This window comes from Malaclemys terrapin, chromosome 9 (assembly GCF_027887155.1).
Source record: "Malaclemys terrapin pileata isolate rMalTer1 chromosome 9, rMalTer1.hap1, whole genome shotgun sequence".
NCBI classification, from domain to species: Eukaryota; Metazoa; Chordata; order Testudines; family Emydidae; genus Malaclemys; species Malaclemys terrapin.
In genome coordinates this window covers 95,095,539-95,114,068 of record NC_071513.1, presented here as the reverse complement: position 1 = coordinate 95,114,068, position 18,530 = coordinate 95,095,539, and the positions used below count along the sequence as shown (strand labels likewise).

General features: G+C 40.5%; 2 protein-coding genes across 4 annotated transcripts in view; one reads left to right on the top strand and one right to left on the bottom strand.

Annotated features, from left to right (window-relative positions):
• Positions 1 to 852: 852 nt before the first annotated feature.
• Positions 853 to 6,531, top strand: LOC128842901 (uncharacterized). Its single transcript, XM_054039195.1, has 2 exons — positions 853 to 1,938; positions 4,860 to 6,531. The coding sequence occupies exon 1, from the start codon at positions 883 to 885 to the stop codon at positions 1,900 to 1,902; it is 1,020 nt and encodes a 339-aa protein (XP_053895170.1). The 5' UTR covers positions 853 to 882; the 3' UTR covers positions 1,903 to 1,938; positions 4,860 to 6,531.
• Positions 6,532 to 11,876: 5,345 nt separating this feature from the next.
• The window catches only part of PIK3CA (phosphatidylinositol-4,5-bisphosphate 3-kinase catalytic subunit alpha), a 77,181-nt gene continuing 70,527 nt past the window's right edge, over positions 11,877 to 18,530 (bottom strand). For all 3 annotated transcript variants that reach the window (XM_054039193.1, XM_054039192.1, XM_054039194.1), the window contains 3 exons: positions 17,953 to 18,070; positions 17,532 to 17,683; positions 11,877 to 16,429 (listed from right to left, as the gene is read on the bottom strand). In XM_054039193.1, coding sequence (XP_053895168.1) covers positions 16,159 to 16,429; positions 17,532 to 17,683; positions 17,953 to 18,070 — 541 coding nt within the window. In that variant the 3' untranslated portion in view covers positions 11,877 to 16,158. The remainder of the gene's footprint in view (positions 16,430 to 17,531; positions 17,684 to 17,952; positions 18,071 to 18,530) is intronic.

The window sequence follows — 18,530 nt, the reverse complement described above, 5'->3', positions numbered from 1 at the left end:
TGGCATTCACATTGTGTTATTCCTACATTTTCTCCTGGTGATGAGACATCGGTTCCTGCTTACACACCCATTCCCAGCATATCCCCTTTGAACACAGACAGCAGCTGCCTATTATGAAATGCTAATCAACATCAATGACGTTGTTTGTATGTGATGGTATAAAAGTGTAGCTAAAATTAATCAAGATGGATTTTAGACTACACGTGCCCATTTTTTAATGCTATCCATTTCTGATTTGGTAGCAAGATGGAGGCCAGATATTGTGAGGCTGTACTAGAGTCGCTTTCCTTTCTCCAAAAGTATTTTCCTTGTTTAATTTTTCCTGTTCTCTCAGATATCACATTGGCAGGACTGTGTGTCAAGGTGGATCCTTCAGTTCCTTTTTGTAAAGTGGGCCTATTTCTTTTTTTTAATCCAAAGGGTGTAACTGATTTTTTTGGTCAGGAAAAGGTTTCACATTATCTACCTTTGCCTATTTATTGATCTGAAAAAGGCTTTTGGGAACAAGCCAGTGTAAGCCTATGAAGGAGAATGAGGATGTGTAACTTCAGCCTCACCAGAGGAGTGAGTCAGGTGGGTGTGTATTGTGACACAAAAGGGTCTACATGGCTAGCAACAAGTAATCAAGAGTCAGAGGTGGGAGGACATGGAGAAATGGAGAGAGGAGAAAGGGACCAGAAAAAAGCAGAACAGGAGGGAAGAGTCCGAGTGGACATTATGGAGATGAATGGAGGAACTCAGGAGAGGTGTATGGAGCAAGAAGTGGGAGCTTGGGAGGAGGTCATGCAGCAGGCTGAGGGAACCCGAGGGCAGATCATGGAGCTGGATGGAAGAGCCTGGGTGGAAGTCACAGAACAGGCTGGGGGAACCCGAAGGAAGATCATGGAGTTGGGTGGAAGAGCCCAGGCAGAGGTCATGGAGCAGGCTGGGGGAACCCGAAGGAAGATCATGGAGTTGGGTGGAAGAGCCCAGGCAGAGGTCATGGAGCAGGCTGGGGGAACCCGAGGGAAGATCATGGAGTTGGGTGGAAGAGCCCAGAAAGTGGTCACAGAGCAGACTGTGGGGGCCCAAGGGAAGATCATGGAGTTGGATGAAAGAGCCTGGGTGGAGGTCATGAAGCAGGCTGGAGGAGACAAAGGGAAGATGATGGAGCTGGATGGAGGAGCCCAGGTGGAAGTCACAGAGCTGGATGGAGGAGCCCAGGCAGAGGTCACAGAGCAGGCTCGGGAAGGCCAGGAAGTGGGCATGAAGCTGGTGAAGGACCTTTTGGCAGTGGTTGCCACTTCTGCTCTTCCCCAAGATGAGAAGACGGAATTGGAGTTTGTGACCCTGCAGTTTATGATGGGGGGTAATGTACACCTGGTCGGGGAATTGCAGAGCCAACACACAGTGGAAGAGTTCCAACAGGAAGTGTTTGCTAGGTTCCCCATACCAGCATTCCGTGTGACTAGCACAGTGGCCTGTAATCAAGCGACCAGCCGCAGGGCTGAGAGAGGCCTCTCACGCCATGAACTTGGCTGCTCCAGGCAACAGGACAGAATCTACTCACAGCTTATCTTTTTCCTGTGCAGTGCCTCCTCCTTGAGACGCTGGATGGGGCTAGACCGATTGCTGGAGATGCTACAACAGCTGAAGCGCTGTATCAACTATATTCCAGTGGCCCTGGTTGGAGTGATTGTGCAAGCAGACCCAGAGCTGGATCTGGAGCAGGAGGTGAAGGCACTGCGGTGGCTGAAGTGCCTGCTGGATGGAGTCTTCTGTTGTGATTTGTTGCCAGGCCATGAGGGGACAGAGCAAGAGGTGCAGGTTCAGGTGGCTGTCTACCAGTCAGGCTGGCCTCAGCGGGCTCTAGAGGTTAAGAGAGCAGCCTGCCAGGCAATACGAGCGGCCCTGAAGTTCTGAACGGGCAACATGTGAGGTGCATCAGGATTACAATGGGTAAGTCTAAGCATGGATCACATAAGTGGCATGGAGCACAAGAGCTACATATGGGAGTTGGCTGAAGAGGAGAAGAGTTGGGTGAAGGCAGCATGGGAACAGAACAGAGATGGAAGAATAGAAATATGGCATTCTGGGTCTGGGGAAGTGGCACATAGTTACAATATACAGGAGTTGGAATTGGGGGAAAAGCCATGGGAGCAGAGTATAGGCAGGTGGGGAAGAGTACATGGGGACAGTGTTGCTGTACGTGGATAAGGCAGGCTCTGCAGGAGATGGAGCATGAATGCTTGTGACATCCTCACTCCATGCTCCTTTCATCCAAGAGCTGGGTAGGGGGAAATGGGAAACACTCATTGCACTTGGAATTGGGCCCAAAATGTAATGGAAGCCAGGCAAGGGTTGTTTTGAATATTTTGAGGGGAAACTTAAAATTAATGCTTTAATGTTAATGGAGCTCCCCACCTCAGTGTACCCCCTCCCCCAAATAAACTGTCCTGCCAATTTGATCACAAAGTATGCAATGGCTTCACTGCATTATTTTTTTCATATTTTAGTCTACTGAGAGGATAAATGTATGTTATTATTTATAACTAGAGTACTTCAGGATGGTTTCCATATCTCACGTCATGTCTTTTGTGGGTAAAATGTAACTGCTTGAAGTCTGCCATTAACTCCTTTGGTTAGTTGCAAAGCACAATTTATCAGCTGAACATTTCACTTTACCATCTTCTGTAGCTTGAGTCATATATTTTCACACCTTTCAGAAAAAGCATAGAAAAGACCCAGCAAATTCAGACAGTTCATCCTGTTTTTTACAGCTTTGAGGCTTATGACCCAATTGTGGTTTGCCTGTGTCAGGAGTTTATCTCTATTCTAAATAGGCTCCTGTTTAGCTCTTTTAAAACAGTGAAAACTTTATATATAATCAATAGGTGTGTGTGTAATGTGAAATTCAATTTCATGGCAATGCATTGACTAGTACAATGTTTGCTTAACTAGCAGAAAGGCTCTGCTATTTGCATGGGTGTAATTTGTAAAGTCATGTGTGACTGACTGCTGCAAGAAAATATTAAACAGAGAAGGAATACAAATCCAAAACATGCACATTGCAGTTTGACAATGTATGCTCATATAACAACTTTGGCTTATACCACCTAACTCAAACAGACCCATCTCCTTCCCATTGGTAAAATTACTTAGGATGTTTATCCATGTTTTCATACAATTTTGAACCACACATTTTATGACTATTGAAAGCATGTAGTTGTTTTCATTGTGTGTCAGACAAAGGGTTGCTAACTTGAGTGCTATATTTATTTGAATATGAAACTTATTACCAAGGTATGTTTCACCAATCTTGGTATACTGCTTTACCAAAACCATACTCATTGCTGAAGTATGTGTTCACTATAGTCTGGCTTTGGACTTTTAAACTCTCTTTATTCATCTGTGAATGTGAGGGAGATAATTTCAGGCTGAAAAGTCAACCTTTAATACACATATCTCCTTAGTTGCTCAGAGGGAGATTCCAGTTACCCTCATCTCATCCCTAACAGAGGAAATGGAAGGCAGTTCCCCATGTACTGTCTCAACCTAGCAGCAACACTTCTCTGTCTCCTGCTCCCCCGAGCTTTCTCGGTCTGGGACCAGCCACACCATTTCCCTGACTCCTCCTTCCCACTGCTCTGGGACTTTCTCTGCACTAGGGCCATCTGTGAAGTCAGCCCACAGGCTCTCACGCATAGCTTCCTCATGTGCACAGCCCTGGAAATCACAAGACTGGAGGAAAAAGAATGAGTAGAGACTTAGAGACTAACAAATTTATTTGGGCATAAGCTTTCGTGGGCTAAAACCCACTTCATCGGGTGGAGGAGTTGTTCTTATCATGACAGATTCTCCTGAATGTGCCAAAATTCTGCAGGAGGACTTGCAATCAATTCATGAGAGTTTAGCAGGGGGACCCCTGCCCCATCCATTACCCCCACCCCATCCACACACCCCTGTCCCCTGACTGCCCCCGGACACCCGCTGCCCGATCCAACCCCTCTCATTCCTGATGCCCCCCCGGGCCTCCTGCCCCATCCAACCACCCCTTCTCCCAGTCCCCTGACTGTCCCCCACCACCCCCATCCAACCCCCCTCCTTCCTGACTGCCCTCCCAGGATGCCTGCCCTCATTCAACCCCTTGTTCTCCCCCCGACTGCCCTGACCACCACCCCAAACTCCCTGCCTTCTATTAACCACCCCCTCCACTCCCTGCCCCCTTACCGCACTGCCTGGACCACCTGTTGCTGGTGGCGCTACAGCTGCACCACCCTGCTGGAGCCAGACCACGCCGCCACCACGCAGCACAGTGACCAGGTCAGGCCAGGCTCTGCAGCTGCGCTGCCCCAGGAGCTCTCAGCCCTGCGGCAGGCTGCAGAGTGAGTGAGCTGAGGCTGCGGGGGAGGGTGGACAGCAAGAGAGGGGCCAGGGGCTAGCCTCCCAGGCCAGGAGCTCGGAGTCCGGGCAGGACGGTCCCGTGGGCCGTAGTTTGGCCACCTCTGATCTAGGCACTTTTATCTGCTATTTACCAGGGTATAATTTAGAACCCAATTATTTCAGGTGCTCTGCACCCTCTGGAAGTTGCTAAGTGCCATTGCCTCCCATTAGGTCAATAATGGAAATTCAAGGTGCTCAACACATCTCAGGATTAGCCCTCCAAAATGGGCCTGAATCAGCCCCACCTAAGGTGAAATCCTAGCCCTATTTAAGTAAGGGGAGTTTTGCTATTGATTTCATTTTTAACTTGAGAATTTTGGAGCAAATTGTGGAGTTCTTTCTGGATTAAGTCTGATTCATTACAGTTTTGTTATAAACTTGTTACTTTTATTAACTTGTAGAGATCTCCTTTAAGATGCTGTCTCTTTTCTTTACAGCTCCTGTATTACAACTGAAGATCTCAATTATCAATGGAAAATCAATTCCGATTTTGTCCCAGTTATCTGTGTGCTTCTTTTAATTTTGAAAATAGTTATTGCTTAATATTTGTTGCAAAACAAAACCACTTTAGATATCTGCATTGTGACATCACAAATATCTAAGAGCCACAGTGTGCTATAGCAATATACGGAGAGCTGGATGGCTCAATGTACAGATAATGGCTATAGGACGTTATGTTTTGAATTATAGCTACTAAGCTGTGACATTCGGAAGATTTCCAAGTACCATAGCTTTCTCGTGGCCTGTAAATTGTGGAATGAGCCCAGTTTGCAATATTTATGTCTTAGATGAGTGTTTTTCACCACAGCACTATCCCTATATTTGTTGGACTTGCCTTTGCAACTGAAATGGATTGTAGGCTCATATGATCATTTTCACTGCTTTAGGATACAGTCCCCATGTTTCAAGAAAGCTTTATTCCATTCTTGTCTGCTTAATTTTTATACACAGAAATTTCCTGAGATGATGAAAATACCAAGAGCATAAATGAATGGAATATTTTCTTTTTTGGTTCAATTTTTATTGGGAATCCTCTATTAAGAGCAGCCATACTGGTCAGACCAATGGTCCATCTAGCCTAGTATCCGGTCTTTCAACAAGCTGCTTCATAGGGAATTAAAAGAGGAGGGCAATTATCGAGTAATCCATCCCGTCATTCACTCCCAGCTTCAGGCAGTTAGAGGCTAGGGCTGCCCTGAGCATAGGGTTGCATCCCTGTCCATCTTGGCTAATAGCCATTGATGGACCTCTCTATCCATCCTCTGTATTACACTGGGACTTACCATTATAGGTCTCTATTGAGGGTTAGAGAACATATTAGATGGTACTGTTTAACTACTCCACAGAGTTTACAGGTTCTTGACTAAATTATGAGTGCCTGAGTAATCATTTAATTTATGCACCCCTGATTTGGGCTGGATTCAGTTGCCATTGAAATCAATGGAAAGACTCCATAGGGATTGGAGCAGACACTTAGCAAGAATGTGAGTTATAGCAGAGATTATAAAACAGGGGAAAACTATATAGAGAAATCTTTAAAAAAAGGTAATCAGCTTTTTCTCAGAATATTAATATTCTTCTTGTCTGCACAGGGTAGTTACCAGACCCAACTGGAGTGTCTTTGACCCTTTAAATTGCTGGTGGGGAAAGCAAAACCAGATGCCACTAATTTATATGCATCAATGATGGAGCAGCTAAAGCTTCCTTTACTCTTTGGTATAAAACCAAATCACGGAAAATTTTAGCCTATTTAGCCCAGGTCAAAAACCACGTTTATAAATTATTCACAAAAACCTTAGTCTTAGGTGGGTGGAAGAGAGACTAGTAGGTCATTTACAAGGAGACAAAAATTCCAGCTACCCAGTGGTAGTAATAACCTGATCATCTGAGGGTGCAAAAAAGATGAGGATTATGCATCTATCCAATCAGTCTGAAAGAAAGGGTCTTCCTTTGTTTGTACCCTTGCGTGAACTACATTGCCCCGGCAAACTTTGCTTAACTTGTGTGCACAACAGAAATTACCAGAAAATTAATATAAAGTGTGATCAAATAATAAATGTTCCATTTCTAAATGTTTTATAAAGGGTAATAAATGGTTAATAGATGCTATAGACATGTATGTGTACGTCTGTGGAAAGTGTTATAGATGGTTATAAAATAACCTGTGACAGATACTGCAACTGCATACAATATTTTGGGGGACTATATTGTATTAAGTTTACGTATCATTGTGGGCCTAGGATGGTATGCAACTTGGGGGAGGGGGAGTGGGAGGAGAATCATAGCTCCTTCAGGTGCTAAGAACAGTGGGGGCTGTTAGACTAATAATGATTAACCCTTTACTAACACTTTATAAATGGAACCTTACCATGAAGTATGACCACTATTTGTATTCCAATAGTCCCTAGAGGTGCTAACCAATATGGGCAGCATTGTGCTAGGCATTGTGAGGTTAAAGTATTTTATGGATTTCTGTTTTAAAGCTTTAGCTTGTTTCTCATGAGCAGAAGCTACAGCTGATGAAGGACAACCTCTCTCTTATAGAAGACATTAGTCTACTGGGTGGTCACTGAATATCCAATGGCACTTTTCCCAAGAGACAGGATGTTAACTACAGGATCCCAGCCAAACCCTTATTGTGATAAGTGCATTTAACTATCTACATTCCAGCAACTGAATAGGATATTCTGCACCTCTTCTTCTCAAATATCATGCATAGTCACGCTAGGGTGAGAAATAGCTGCCTAGTTTCAACCCACGGGTGGCTGTAGATGTGTTTAAGTGTTCCATATTTTAGCCACATGATAGGATAAGTAATTTATGTATTTTAAAAGTTGCATCATTTATGCATTTGGCTGAGGTCTTCAAAGACACCCAAGGGATTTGGACACAGTGGTCCTATTAATTTTAATAGGAATTGAGTAGCCAAATCCCTTATGCATCTTTGAAAAAAAATCTCATTAACTGAAGGCAGCTTTCTCCCACTGCAAGGCCACACAAGGGTCCTGGCCAATGAAACTGTTTTCCACTCAGGGCCGGCACCAAGCACCAGTGAAGGAAGCAGGTTCCTGGGGCAGCCAATAGAAAGGCGTGGCACTCCATACGTTACTGGGACGGCACATCCCGGTCTGCGGGGGCAAGTCCTTCAGGTCCCTCTCCTTCGGCGGCAACTCAATCGCTCCACTTGTAGTCCTCGGTGGCGCTTTGGGGGCAGGTCAAGCGGCTTTTTTTTCCTTTTCTCCCCCCCCCCCCTCCACTTGGGGCAGTACAAAAGCTGGAGCTGGCCCTGTTTCCACTGGGCATGGCAAGAGCTGTAAATGGAGGGGGACACTCATTTTCTATAGACCTCAGTTCTACCTGAGCTCTGAGCAACAAGACAAAGTTGAAGCTAGGCTGAGAGCATCATGTGATAAAGAAAACAGTAATACTGCTAAAGCTATTCTGGAACTTCTCCAGCCCTCCCTTCATGTCTACTTCCTGCTGTAGGTTAAAAAAAATAATACATAGTCTCACCTCTTTTCCCTCTTATTTTTCTTTACAAGATGTTTTAAGCAAATTATATATCCAGATGGGTCAGTAGGTTCACCACTTGTTAGGGTCTGGTCATCATGTGACCTGGAGTAGGGTCTTGTCCAGTTGTTTCACTTAGATTATCAAATTCCTCAAGATCTAGATTACCGTTTAATAGGTGTAACATCTTAACAGGAATATCTCCCTTCACAAAGGCCATGATGTGAGCACTTTGTTACTAGGGTCATGCAGCAACTAAAACAAGCATGGAGATAGAAAACAAGTAGCATTGTCAGCTTTGTACAGAACCCCTTGATGAGCCTGAACCTGAGCCTCAGTCTTCTTCCCTCCCTCCCCCTTTTTAAAAATCCTTTTAATAGATCTCCCTTTGAAATATAAAGCAGCTGCTATCACCGCAAAGGCTTACTTTTAAAAAAATGAAACTCTACCCTTACAAGAGTTATCAGTAGGACTGGAGTCTAAGGAGCCTTTCTGATGTTCTTACTTCTCAAATTTGCTTTTCCTGTTCTCACACTTAGTCTTGCAGACATCACCGAGACCTTTCAAATAAACCTCACTTGATGTTGCTAGGACATGCCTTTTTTTGCGGTAGTTGTAGCAAAGCATTAGGAGAATTTTCATAACATAATCAAGGCCTAAACATCTAAAGCCCTGTCAGAAACAGTTTGGTTGAAACGCCTCAAATTTGGACAAACATCTGTCATATTGTTACAGACAACACATACATTTGAAGTACAAGTGACCTATTTTGAGGATAAAAATCAGACATAAATGGGAATCAAGTCTCAACTTTAACTATGGAGCGGCTATTGTGCTTGGATTTAGGAACAGGCAATGTAATTCTTATTTCTAAAAAAAAAAATTTTTTTTTTTTTGGATGAACAGGTGTACATATTTTCTCTGTAGCTCCTTTCTTACTGTTTGGAATATGTCTGAGATGAAACACAAAATGTGCTCTAAATCAGCAGAAATTCTCTCAGTTCTACAGCACTAACTCCATGAATATGCATGTTTCAGAATACAAAACTGTACTGACCATATTATTTTAAATTTACTTTTTAGTATATACATTAACACTCAAAAATGTGATGAAAAACAAATACACATCATGAGATACAGACTGCAAAGTTAAATAAAAAGTGGACTTTTTACAGTTTCAGATGAACATAAACTACAATAAGTGCATAGGCCAAACATTTCTTGCTATTTGAGTAGCACAGCAAAAAGGAAAAAAAAATGAACATTTTAAAATGATACTGCAAGACTATATTCTCAATACAACAACACGTGCATCTTGCTGTGTCTTAAATACTCTTTTGGCCCAATACTAAAATCCCCTCCCACTTCCCCCCCCCCCCCCCCCCATGTTGAACAACGTATTATACCACAGAACCTTTATCCATAGAATGACAAACTAATTACAGGGCCATATTTTTTCTCTAGCTAATAGTTACTTTAAAGGCTAGGAATTGTCTCCATTTTAAGAGATTTCAAGTAAATACTTTGGGAGTATTTCTATGTTCTCCTCTTGATGCAGGCACATAATTTCCATTAGTTTTAAGGGAATAACATGTGGGCAACAAGAGCAGAATACACCCTCTTGGGCTCTATTCATCCAAAAATATTGCAGCTGTGAGTACCAATTATGAGGAGAACATGAAATCGACTTTCAAAGTTCCAAGCACAAGAGCATTGGAAGTCAGTTTGTTCCATTCTTTACCAAAGATGGAGGCATAGAATTCTTCCCCCTGTTGATGGGCACACAGGAAATATCCATCTCTTAAGTCAGTGGACTTTGACAGTCATGCTCTGGATATTGAGTTATCACTAGTAGAAAGGGAGAGGGGAAACTTTACAAGAAATTAAAGCAGTTTTGAGACCATGGTGGCCTTAAGGCAGAAAAAGAGGATTAGACCTTTTCCACTAAAAATACAACATTAAGACAATTTTGGCCAGTTGATAATCTCAAGGGATCCAAGAAAATTAAAATCAAGCCTAGAGATGGATTAAATGTATTTGCAGGTATGAAGAATCAGATTTGGGCCCTCATGAACTAGGAGAACAGGATAGGCTTAGAAAGATGATTAAAGATCAAGTCTTGCCCAACTTGTCTCTCCACGCCTGAGCTATTCAATAAAACAGGGCTGCTGGGTATGACCACGGATTAGATAATTTCAGATAGTGGGCCAGATTCTCAGATACTGTAAATCAGCATAGCTCCACTGAAATAAATGGTGATACTGTAATTTACATCAGCTGGAGATCTGGGCCAGATTATTTAATAGGATCCATTTGGCATGTGAATTGTTATTATTTTAAACTTATTACCTCTAACGAACACCACACCACACAGTGAAAATAAGGACACTTAAAATGTAAGGTGTATGTGTTTTGAAGCGTGTTTGAGCATCAAGTTTTGTGAGCATTGGCACAAGTGGTTGTGTTATAAGAACAAAATTAATTATCCCAAGTAATGTTCCCATGGTGGTACCTCTCCTATCAACATTTTGCCTAATTCCTGAATAAATGGTTTAAATTTGTAAACTATGGTATTTTTAAAAAAATTTTATGTTTTGTATATGCTCTTATTTTTGGCCACAAGGGCTAAATGACTAACACATGCCTTTAGAATTCTGTGCCCCAGATACTCAGAAGTCAGATGAATGTTCTACTCCCAATGCCATGTCAAGAGCACAGCCATCTTTTCTGAGATCAGATTTCATAAAGCACCCAACTGTCATCATGAAGTAGGGAGAGAAACTCTTTTTAAGAGGACAGCTTTCTTTAAACTAGTGAGCTGCAGAGATCCTTGAAGCCTTAAAAACAGAAGCAAAAAAAGATAAGCAAGGCCATAGCACTCCTGAAATTGAGAACTGAATGAAGCTGGTTAATAGAAAACAAGTACACCTCTACCTCGATTTAATGCGACCCGATATAACACGAATTCGGATATAACGTGGTAAAGCAGTGCTCGGGGGAGGGGGGGGGCTGCGCACTCCGGCGGATCAAAGCAAGTCCGATATAACGCGGTTTCACATATAACGCGGTAAGATTTTTTGGCTCCCAAGGACAGCGTTATATAGGGGTAGAGGTGTATTTAGAATTATATGTGTTTCACCAGCCAGTCAGCGTCACCAGCTTGCAATCAGGAACGTTCACAGGGCTTGTCTACGCTTGGAATGCTATAGAGGCACAGTTGCGCCACTGTAGAGCTTCAGTGTAGACATTACCTATGCTGACAGGAGGGATTCTCCTGTCAGTGTAGGTACTCCATCTCCCTGAGAGGCGGTGCCTAAGTCAACAAAATAATTCTTCCATCCACCAAGTGCTGTCTATGCTGGGGTTAGGTTGACTTAACTATGCTGCTCAGGGTGTGGATTTTTCACATCCCTGAATGATATAGTTAAGATGACTCAATTTTCTAGTGTAGACCAGGCCTCAGCAAGTTAATAAATTAATTTTCATGTGTCACATGGACAGGCAAACAAAGACGGAAGAATCTTTTCCAGATGAAGGGCTTAATTCTGATAGCTCATATGCTGCTGTGAATTAAGAGTAACTCCATTGAAATCAGAGTTATACCAGTGTAAAGGGACATCAGAATTACTGGAAGCCCAAAGTCTCTGCTAGGTCTGGCTCTTGCGCACAAACAAAAGGTTTCTACACGTAGGCTCAATTTCTGATTAGTTCGTCTGATCAGTGGAGACCTAAAAACATGACATCTGCAGCATGGCAGAGTGCAAAACATTTTGGACAGATAGAGCCTTATAAAAACTGAGACAACTTTGACCAAAGAAAAAATAAATACAAATTCACTATTGGTATGAAATATATTGCAACATTAATTGGGCTTCAATCATCTGCCACAGTGTCCACAGCTGTATAGTATTTGTATAAAAAAATGTGGTTCTTCATTCAAGTAAAACCTTTAAAAAATGAAATATGGAAGTTGTATTTTTAAACAAAAAACCTTAGAAGCAGTATATCACAATCCTCTCCAATACCACACAGTTTTCTTTAAATTGAAGCATTTTAAAGATGTCTGACCTCCCAATACATCATAATTTCAAGTGGCTTTTTTGTTTTTAAACTGGTCCAGCCTAGGTCTGTAACCTGTACAGACATGAAAAACAGGAGGAAATCACAATTATTGTTCAGCACAAATATTGAGTATGTCAGTTATAAAATGACAAAGCAAATAAAATGTCCCCAAAATTAACAAACATGGGCTACTGACCAGTATGGGGCTTAGATGACTTTACAAGAGAAAAAATAACCACAGAGGTCATCAAATACAAAGTTCTTTACATGCTGCATAATTCTGACAGTGCCCTGAAGATCTAGGCGTTTTATATTTTTTCCACAAGATGCCAAACCACTTACAATTTTGGTTTTGTTTAAATGCTTTTTATAAATTAAATTATACTGTTAGACGGTATTTTACCCATGAAGAAACTACTGATGCACTCCTGAAGAACAGAAAAGTATGCATATGTAAGTCAGTACAGGAGTTTCTTCTGCAACTTTTTGGAAAACAAATATATTTCAACGGAAAAATAAAATCAGCAGCAGCCTGTTTTGTCATTGAAACAAATGTGTAGTTTCACAGTTGGGAAAAAAAATAGTTACATTGTTTTACAATTCAATACGTATTCCCTAAGTCACTTTTTTCTAATGGCTTTGTAATAAAATGTAAGGACAAATCCTGGACTCCTGACTCCGATAGGCTTCTATGGGAGTTTTGCTGGAGCAAGATGCTTAGATTCGGTCCAAGCACAAAATCAACTATTTTAGTGTTTGCACAGCTGGTATTCAGAACAAAGGGAAGATTTTCAAACCTCTATTCAGGTTAAATGTCAACTGTAAAAAAAAAAAAAAAAAACTATTTAAAAAAAATCAAATTCCAAACAGTCTAACGAAATCTACAGCTCAGTCACCTATGAATTCAGGATCCTTTTTCTGTAGCTGAGATAGTGGGTTTAATTCTCTCACACACACTAGTCTAAATTAGGAGTAACCTCATTAAAGTCAATGGACTCATATCAATATAAAACTGGTGTAATTGAGAGGAGAATAGGGCTTAGTATATTTAGGGTCAACTTTTTTTCTTTAAATATACTTTCTTGTTACTGTGAACAACTGTTTCAAACCCCACACCTCCATCCATTATCTTCCCATGCTTCCATTTTGTTTAATTCTAAAGTTACCCCAAGCCCTAGTATACCTGGGTTGGCTACTCAGTTTGCTTTCTTCTAGCATGCACATAAGAAACTCTTTTATAGTTTTTGCAGTGGTTGGTCGCAGTAACTCTTGAAGATATTGGGCCTGATTCTTCACAGCCCTACAACAGGTGCAAAGTGGGTGCAAACACTACCATTCTAATATGGCAGCATTTAACACCAAGGTGCAAAATATGGAGAATCTGGCCCATAAAATCCAATAAGCTTGATTGGACCTTTTAATTCGGGTCCTAAAAGGCATCTCTCTATAGGGCAATATGTTGTCTCAATACAAGGGGAATCAGAAGGGTAATTAATGTAGCACTTAATGTGGCACTTGAGTAACACGCATCTCTCTGTTAAATCATGAATTACCGCCCTCAGAGTTTCAGATTTGTATAATTTAACTGAATTTCTTGCTGTAACTAATCCCCAATTTTAAAAAACTCTAGAACATTAGAATGGGTTGACTGTACACTAATAATAAATACACATAAGGGTAGTTATGTTCTAGTAACTACAACTTAGTGAAAACACTCGCATCTGAGCAAAGGGACATGTGAATTCTGCTGGATTGCTCTAAAATGTTCAGTAGAGATAAGACTAGCCATATTTCCCCATACAAATCTTTGTATTTTTCATGAAGCGTTTTACCACATGATTTAGTACCTCTGTGTTTAATAACTAACTAGGAATCAAATGACTACAAAATTGTCTTAAAAGACCAAATAAAAGCCTTGGTTTTACAATCCCCAATTCACCGTTATCCATGTCTTCTAGAATATAACTGATTGCACATTTTTAACGTATTACAATTTGCTAAATGAATCCAATCACTCAATACTTCATAAATACAGCCTGTACAAAGTACAGTTTATTTATAAAGTTATACTCTAATACCAACTGTCAGCACATTTATATTACATCTGGTATTGCACTTCTTTTGAAGGGCACCTACACACACGTGTGTCTGTCTGTGTGCATGCATGTGAATAAACCCATCCGCCTCAAACTCCTGGACTTTTGGAATTCACTTCAAATGCTGTGAATCTAACAAGTTTAAAACACTGGAGTAAATGTCATCCTCAGAATCCTGGGTTTAGCAAGTTATTGTCAAAAATATTTAAGAGTTTATAAAAAAGTGTTTCAGAATCCCAAGTTCTGCCTGCAGCTGTGCATAAGGACAATCTAAATACCTCTGGTAGTCTTGAGACTTGCAATAACTGGTGCCCAACAATTAGATTTTTCTCTCACATTCTCACACAGAGCATATGAAAAAACCAGAGTGCGTGTGCAAGTGCATGCATGCTATAAAATGTTTGTTTTGCAGCTCTATATGCTGTGAGCTTTCCAAAGTGTTTGCTGTAAGTAGCTGGTGATCATTTTGAAAATCCAAACTTATTTCTCATGTGTTGGTTATAGGGATTAAGCAGCTAGAAAGAGAGAGAAAAGGTGGACCCAGAGGCTGAGAGTTTAACCATACATTCCTTGAACAGCCAGCATATCACTTAGGCCATGTCTACACTTACTGGTAGATCAGCAATGCTGCAATTGATGTAGCAGTGCTGATTTAGTGGGTCTGGTGAAGACCCAATAAGTTGCTGGCAGAGTGCTCTCCCATTGATTCCTGTATTCCAGCTCCCTGAGAAGAGCAAGGTACGTCGGAGGGAGGGCATCTCCCATCAACACAAAGTGGTGTAGACACTGCAATAAGTTGACCTAATCTATGTCAACTTCAGTTACGTTATTCACGTAACTAAAGTAGCATAACGTAGGTCAACTTACCATGGTATTATAGACCAGCCCAAAGTAATGTTAAGAATATTGCCTGAGATTCTTTGAAGAGACTTGGGCCAAGTTCACCTCTGGCACAACTGGGTATATCTCCCACTGATTTCAGTGGTACTTGTGTACTTTTTCACCAGGGTTGAATTTGGTCCTATGAGTACAGCTGAACACCATCAGTCACATGATGGACAATGAGAGTCTTGGACAGAGAGAACTGGGTTGCAAAATTAAATGAATGAATATGGGACAAATCATGTAAATAAAGAATATATATTAATAGTTCCTATTATATAAATAGCCTTTATAAAAATAATCTTTCAATAATTTTAATAACTAACCCTTCGCTAGGCTCTGGAAAACATGTGTGAAAAAATCTATTGTGTTCAAGTTAGATTAAATCAAACCCCAAAGTGAACACTACAATGTTTTGTTGCACTAAACCCTATCCTGCCCATTCAATTTCTAAGCCAGTCATTTGGGATGGTGGGGACCAGAGTTTCTTTGTGAAGCTATAAATTTTATCCCTACAAATACTGTCCAGGAGAATACCATACATAGTAGGCTTGTTTCCTACTTCTTTCAAAATGGCGCAGCTGACAGATCCAGAAGTCAAAGGTTCAATTAAAACCAAAATATATTATGCCTCTGACTAAATTTAAAAGGAACTGTCCCCTCACTTTAATCTTTTAAATCTTTGAGCTGAATACGCCTTCAGTTTCAACACTATACCTACTATTTAAATAACCATGAAAACACTAAGTTTGCTTCCTTTTCAACTCTTTGAAACCCTACATAATCTTTAAAGTGATACTAGACCTACTGTAATATGTGATGGACTATTTTTGATGATAGCATGATTTTCCTTTTCCCAAATTATCCGAATTAAAAGCAAACAAAAAAACCCCCTGCCAATCTTCCAAGTTTACCTTTTTGGGTTTAAGGCATAATATGAAATTGCACATCACACGAAAGCTTAATTTTGAAGTGTACAGTTTTAGTGCTATCCGAAAACCCCCCCCCCCTTTTTTTTTTATTTTTGAACATCTGGATATTTCATCTCTGCTCTTGCTGTAAATTCTAATGCCGTCTGTGGTTTGTGCAATTCCAATGCAACCAGTCTTTGCTGCTGACAAATATTAACAGTGCAGTGTAGCACCCATAAGTGGGCTATCAGTTTTTTAAATTCTTCACTTTCATTTCAGTTCAAGGCATGTTGCTTTATTGTGTGGAAGATCCAGTCCATTTTCGTTGTCCAGCCACCATGATGAGCATCATTCATCTGCTTCATGAAATATTCTAGAGCTTCTTGTTCACTTTTGTCCAGTGCAAGTGTCTTTCGAATGTACGCAATATCATCAAAAGACTGTAATTCTGGCATTCCTGAGCCAAGCATCATGGAGAAGAGATTTATGAAGAGATTGGCATGCTGCCGAATTGCTAAGTAAGCCTTATAACACATCTCCTGAAACCTTGAAAAAAAAGACAAGAGTTGGTTGGTTCAAGATAGGTGCTATTGGAACCACAACAACTTTCATTTTTTGGAGGCAACAGAAGATGAGAGGCAGGTAGGCCACTATAAACGTTTGAGAGGCCAACTCTGTGGGGTGTTTCTATTTTTATTTTTTTTAAATATAATGTAAATGCCACAATGGCACTGAAAAAAATTCTTCATTGTATCGTCTTCCTAAATGTCCTCCACTTAGGGAAAGTTTATGCTACTGGTTAAGTCGATCTAACTTACATTGCTCAGAGGTGTGAAAAAGCACCTCTGCCCCAGCAATGCAAGTTTTGCACTGTCCACACCAGTGCTATTCTGACGGGAGAGTCGCTATAGTGGTGCATCTATATCAGTGCAGCTGCGCCGATATAGCGCTGTAGTGTAGATTTGCCCTTAGATTAGGTTAATTTTCAAGTGATTTTTCAGTGACTAATTGATACCAGGTAAATTGGAGACAGGCCTTCGCTTATAAAGCCCTATTTTCAGTTCATAAGCTTTCTCAAAAGGTGAATTATTTAGGGATGTTTAAGGAAATCCACTGAGCCATTTGAGTTACGCAAGTCTAAGAAGAATACATATTTTAAGCATTAAAACAAAATTGCTCATCACCAGTAAAATTTACCAAGGACAGTTGTAGTTCTAACACTTGAGTAAAATTACATTTTTAAATCAAGTATCCTTAAGTGGTTATGTATGTGTCTGATCCAGCAAAGTCAGTGGGAATTGTGGATCAGCACCTTGAAGGATCAGGCCCACAGGACTTGAGTGCTGAGAACCATACAAAGCTCTATCCTGGGTGAACAATTTGAAAGAGATGTGTGTCCCACAACTGAAATTAATGTAAAATTGGATGCCTGCATTATGTTTCTTTGTTACATTAAGCTCTACATGTACCTATATAGGGTCTTATAGCACATAGCTTGATTCAGGTAATAGGCCAAAGTATTAAAGATCATTGGTTCTTTATTATATCTAAAAGATATTTTGCTACAAGATATACCCAAATATATACAAAAACTGATTAAATATTTTCATTTATGCGAAATAACGGCTCAATTAAAAAAATGGTTTACCTTTCAAATTCCCTTGTTTTGGTACATTCTTGCGCTCCTTTACTAATCACTATTAAGAAATCTTGCGTTAAGACAAATGGCACACGCTCTCGTTTGTAACCAAATTTTTTCTTCTTGTGATCCAGGAAGTGTCCAAAATCAATGTGAAACAGCTTTAAAGAGGGAGAAAATGGTTACACATTTTAAAATTATTTTGCTTATTTAAACAGCTTTCATAGTAACATCAGTTCATCTAGTTTTTGCATGGATTTTGTGATCCAAACATCAAAAACTAGATGATCATAATGGTCCCTTGTGACCTTAGAGTCTATGAGTCTATAATATGCCATACAATTAGTGTCTATACATCAGACAAATGGAAGAGGACATATTACATAAGTGAATATTTTTAAAGAGAGGTTTTTGCAAAATAGAATCTTACTTGTCCGTCATCTTTCACCATGATGTTACTATTGTGACGATCACCAATTCCCAATATGAAGGTAGCAACACAATAGCCAGCACAAGAGCGTGTAAACAAATCAATAGCTGCATCATACCTGTTGAAAACAAACACTGGAGGCATTATTCTTCTGCAAAAAGAAGAACAGGAGTACTTGTGGCACCTTAGAGACTAACAAATTTATTAGAGCATAAGCTTTCGTGGACTACAGCCCACTTCTTCGGATGCATATATGCGGATACAGACTAACACGGCTGCTTCTCTGAAACCTGTCATTATTCTTCTGAAGTTCTAACACCACAGAAGTGCAGAAATAACATGCATGTAACGAAGGATATGTGTATACTAGCTTAACAAAGCCACGCAAATCAAGAGTACTTGGATTTTATCATTGAACTGAATCAAAAAGCTAGGGAGAGATTCAGCATTCTTGGAATACAATAATATCTGTAGTAAGATAAAAAAATAATAATAAACTTACCATTAGAGCAACTTTTTTAAAGACATAGAAAAGAAATTTTCACTGATAAGCTACCAATGCAAATTCAGATTTAAAC

Bases quoted from the DNA above. Each gene is read 5' to 3' on its own strand.
- LOC128842901 (XM_054039195.1), top strand. From the start codon at position 883: ATGGAGTTGGGTGGAAGAGCCCAGGCAGAGGTCATGGAGCAGGCTGGG.